This window comes from Halyomorpha halys, unplaced genomic scaffold (assembly GCF_000696795.3).
Source record: "Halyomorpha halys isolate HHAL.00 unplaced genomic scaffold, Hhal_1.1 Scaffold14.1, whole genome shotgun sequence".
Taxonomy (NCBI): domain Eukaryota; kingdom Metazoa; phylum Arthropoda; class Insecta; order Hemiptera; family Pentatomidae; genus Halyomorpha; species Halyomorpha halys.
In genome coordinates this window covers 1,099,614-1,104,496 of record NW_027115673.1, presented here as the reverse complement: position 1 = coordinate 1,104,496, position 4,883 = coordinate 1,099,614, and the positions used below count along the sequence as shown (strand labels likewise).

The 4,883-nt window shown below is 34.8% G+C and overlaps 1 protein-coding gene and 1 long non-coding RNA gene across 3 annotated transcripts in view; one reads left to right on the top strand and one right to left on the bottom strand.

The window, feature by feature from the left end:
- Positions 1–4,883, bottom strand: part of LOC136797100 (uncharacterized) — a 338,719-nt gene that overhangs the window by 52,205 nt on the left and 281,631 nt on the right. The gene's annotated exons all lie outside the window — the stretch shown is intronic.
- Positions 2,121–4,883, top strand: part of Ac3 (Adenylate cyclase 3) — a 362,561-nt gene continuing 359,798 nt past the window's right edge. For both annotated transcript variants that reach the window (XM_067052691.1, XM_067052690.1), the window contains exon 1: positions 2,121–2,577. In XM_067052691.1, the coding sequence (XP_066908792.1) occupies positions 2,125–2,577 (453 nt within the window). In that variant the 5' untranslated portion in view covers positions 2,121–2,124. The remainder of the gene's footprint in view (positions 2,578–4,883) is intronic.

Below are 4,883 nucleotides of genomic sequence, written 5' to 3'. Positions count from 1 at the left end.
AACACTATTTAAAGTAATGTAAATTTTATGGAATATTAGCCCTAAAAGAGCTATTTACGTTCAATAGTTCTCAAAATATAGCTTTTTAAAAAGCAAAATTTCTTAAAAATCTTCTGAAAGATTAGTAGTTATTTAATTTGTTTTGAGAAATCTATATCTCAGGAACTATGAGACCTACAGATTTCTATTAGCACTCAAATTAAAGATAGTTTAATGGACTATAAACAGGTTTATGACATTTACCTTCGTAGGAATAGTAGTTTTCATAATATTTGCTAAAATAAGTTGATTTAGAGTTGTTCGGACAATAAGTTTGATTTATGAAAAACTTGATTTCAGAAGCCATTGGACGTACTGATGTCTGCCAACGCTCAAATTAAAGGAAGTTAAATTTAATACAGAGTAGTGTATTATGTTTATCTTTGTAGTAGTAGTAGTTTTTGACAAAATAAACTCACAAAATGTTAATTTCTAGTTGTTCGTATAAAATGTCAAATTTTTGAAAAAATAAGTGACTCATAAGACGCACATATATCTGCCATCGCTCAAAATAAAGGAAAATTAACTTACTATAAAGTAGTTTATGACACTTATCTTCATATGGGTAGTAGTTTTAAAGATATTCACAGATGAATATGAATTTGAAAAATGAAAATTTGTCTGAACAACTATAAATCAATTTATTTTAGCAAATTTCATGTAAACTATTACTCCTACGAAGATAAACTACTTTATAGCTGATTAAACTAGCTGTTATTTGAGTGCTAATAGACACCTGTACGTCAAATGGTTTTTGAGATATAGATTTTCCAAAATAAATTCACTAATTACTGATCTTTCAGTACGTCCCATACAACATTTTAAAGAAATGTTGCTTTTTAAAAACCTTTTTCTCGAAAAATATTTAACGTAAATAACTCTATTAGGGCTCATATTTTAGCAAATTCGCTCTTCTTTAAATGATGTTCTCTTAGGTTTTCTTGTGTTGTTGGTAGTGTTTAAGATATAGAGCACTGAATGAAAAATTAGTTGTTTTTTTTTATCGCTTTGAAACAGCCGCCATTTTTTATACCTCCTACCTATACTTGGCAGACTCATAAATCTTGACTAGTAGTTATACGTAGTTTTCATTAAAAAAATCAAAAATTGGGGTGAGATAACTGCCTTTTTTCTCCTCTTCGGCTCTTGTACTATGACATCTGATTCTTGCCAAATAGATATGGAACATTGATGCTATTAAGGAAGATTTTATAATTTAGATTTTACAAACAAGTATTTTGGATTGTAAAAATTGGATATAAAAGGAATTTCAGGATTTAGAGGAGCCCCAAAGCTCACCTCCATAAGTATATATAGGTCATATTATAGTCAAGTAAGTAAGTCTTTTGTAAGTAATTGGAAGTTTAGACCGTTGGTCTAGGAAGTGTAACAGACGCAAACGACGAGCAGCATCCTGTCTTTTCAGTCTTGTGTAAGGATTCCAAGTTAGTCGTTTCTCCTGCTGTAGTCCTAGGTAGAGGAACTGGTCAGCAGAGGTAAGTGGAGTACTATTAAAGTATACATTGACAGTTGAAACTGTCAATTAATGAAACAATTAAAAATTGAACTTACCTTTACCGACCGCCTTCTACAGGCTGGTAACACATCACTGCACTCAATATTTATGGATATTTGAAAAAAAAAATCTAATATTAATGAATATGTGAAAATATAAATTAGTTCTAAAAATGATTATTATTAATTTTATTTTTTTAAAAATGAGGAGTTCGATTAGTAGTAAGAAAAGAATTCGATTACTTAGTACAGCCACGGTTCTACAAAATAGGCATTATTGTGTGGAAATGTTTATGAGCTTCTTTTAATAAAGCATAAGTACACTTTTGAATATTTTAGCGATCTGATGGAAACATCATCCAATATTTTTCTAATATTATTATAGAAGTATACCTTCTTTATTTACGTGATGAAATGTAAAAAATGTAGACACATAGTTAAATAAAAGTACAGGAATTGCAGAAGAAGAAAAAAAAGAGACATTTGGAGTGCAAGAGTCGAAGCTAGCCGAAGAGAGGCGAACAGAGACGAAGGCCGACGGAGCGCGACTATCGAGCGGCAGTTGCGGGGATGCAGTTGGAGGCGCTCTACACCAGCTACAGCGTTCGGCAGCGGAGGCCTGCCCTCCCCGTCTTCCTCGTCGTGTCCTGCCTCTACGACGTCTTCTGTCTCGTCCTGCCGCTTCACCAGGACACCCTCAACCGCGCCATCTCCGGCCTCTTCGTATGCCTCAACCTCGGTCTCTTGTTGGCCACCCGTCTCCCGGGCTCCAGGTTCACATGGTCAGCCCTGTCCCACCTGTCATGGCATGCCGCCAACCTCCAGATCCTTGCAAGGATGTTCTTCAGCCCGGACCTGACGCCCAGGACCGACCTGGGCTGGGTCTTGGTCCTAGACTATCTCGTCTACGTGACCCTTCCGTTGAGGCTTCGGTATTGCCTCGTCCTGGCCCTCGGGATGTCGGCTACCTACTTGGTCAGTCTGTTCGGCCTCAGCAAATCCGATCTCAATCTATACTCTCAGGTGAGTACTCTTTGTTTTCCTGTTTTGATTCAAAATCATCAGACCTGTGCCGGATTAACCTAATAGGTAATAATGGGAACTACCTAGAGCAATGGTTCCCAGACTGAGTATTGCAAGCGTATGACGAGGGAGCCACAAGCGAATGCAAGGTGTCGAGGCAATATTAAAATTCTACAATGATTTTGTAATTTAGAAGTAGAATGATAACATTATCATCTCCTTGTCTGTTGCACATTTACCATACGTAGTCCTAATAATCTTAGGAATAAATATATATTTTTTTAAATAATATACTATAAATTAAGTATTTTTGATATTTAGTGTTTTAAGAAATGTTCAGGCAATTAAGTAGAATAATTTTTTCCCTACGTATCCACCATCCATAAACCACTTTAAGGATGATTATGTTGGAAATCTTTCCTAGCCCAAGGATGCCTCGAATTTTTTTTTTTACCCCAACAAAGTAGCCAAGAAATGTTGTAAGCTAAACAAAGGTTCCGCGGCATACGTTTGGGAACCACTTGTCTAGAGGCAACGTGTCTCCTAAGGGTTCCGTGTGCTATGACAAAAGCAAATTGAAGTAGCTTTAAGTTGCTATCTCAAGAATTTGCACACAAGCAGTCGCATGTCATCTGAGAAATGTCCTAGGGTCATTTTTGAGTGTAGATAGTGCCTCTTTAATTGAGTTAGCCTCTGAGCAATGCAACTCTTCTAGCTTAACGCTGGGTCGCTTCTAGTCAAACAGAAAAATAAGTACATAAAGCACTGATTTCAAAAGTGAGAGTAGTATTTATGCTCACGAAACCAGTGCAGATAGTCGGAGAGAAAAGAACTGTCAAGTAAATTAAAATCTCAAGTTCATATAATTAACAAATAAATCATTTTCCATTAAATATCATGATGATGAAATATTGACTGCAATATAAAATATACATATTATATTTTTAAAATAGATTAATTTATTGATATCTTAAGTAATTTCTAAAATATTTACAGCAACCCTGTGAGCATAATTAGACCAAAAATAGGAGGCATCTCATAGATAACATGCGACTACTTAGGTGCATCAATGGGATGTGAATACTGCAATGATAAAGGACAAATTATATAACACTAAGTTTATGAGGCTATGTTTTACTCCAATAAATAAACAGGCAATAATTTGGAAGCTACATATCTCAGGATTATTCGGTATAGTTCATTAAAAAATTACTACAAACAATTGTACCGTTTAGATTGGCAGCACTTGTTAATTTCGCATTACAAACTAGATAAGACAAATCTAGTCTGCAATCTAACAATACAAGTCTTGAATCTGCTCTGCTTATCAGAAAATATAGTAAAAAAACAAAGGATATCTGATTTTTGTTTTTCAATTTCCTTCACCAATCCTCAGAAAAAAGTCCTTGTAATGTTGTAATGAGCTGGTTTATTAGAGAATAGGTGTAAATAAATAAAAAAATATTCTTGAAGTTCTGAATCCCAAGCACCTCAGTAAATCGGAGCAGAAGTGTTTTTGGAGCAACATAATTATATTTATAAAAAAATAGTTATTATTATCTTACAATGCACAAATGTAATAATAAACAAAGCAAATTCCTTCCCTTTAAGAGACCCAACATTAGAAAAGTGGGACACATGTTGATCATCATACATGTAGGATGTTATATTCTCTCATGATTTCGGTAGCATACAAAATTGGCTTTTAGTATTGCAATTGATCATAAATCATCAAAGTTGGAGCGTTTATCCAGTTTATTAAAGATGTATTGATGCTATACAGAGTTTATTCATGGTTTAAGTAATGGTAGTCACGATATTTTGAGAGCACTAACGTTTAAGCTATATCGGAACTTACCCTATAAAGAGCAGAGTTGGGGAAAGAGCAGGCGTTAACAAAGAAGCTAGTGCGGACCGTAATTATTACTCATAATGTATTATTTTTCGTAATATTATAATAATAATGATTTAGCAAACTCAAGATTCGATGCCGAAACCGATAATCGCACTCTTCGTAGACCCGTCCAGTAATGCCTACCAATCCACTAGTTCAGTCTTGAACCAAACCTCCAACCTACGTTTCGGTCTACAACTTGGACAATAACCCAAAAGTGCAGGGTTTATTAACATTTTAGGGATGAATTCGTAACCAATCCTTACAACCTTACACACCTCAATTATACATTTATTACTAATATAGGAAGTTGGCCGTATGAAGCAGATTGTAGAAAGGCAGTCCGGGTGGCGGTCAATTAAGGTATCAAAATAGTAAAATTAAACTATTAATTCTTGGAGAAGTTTGTCGG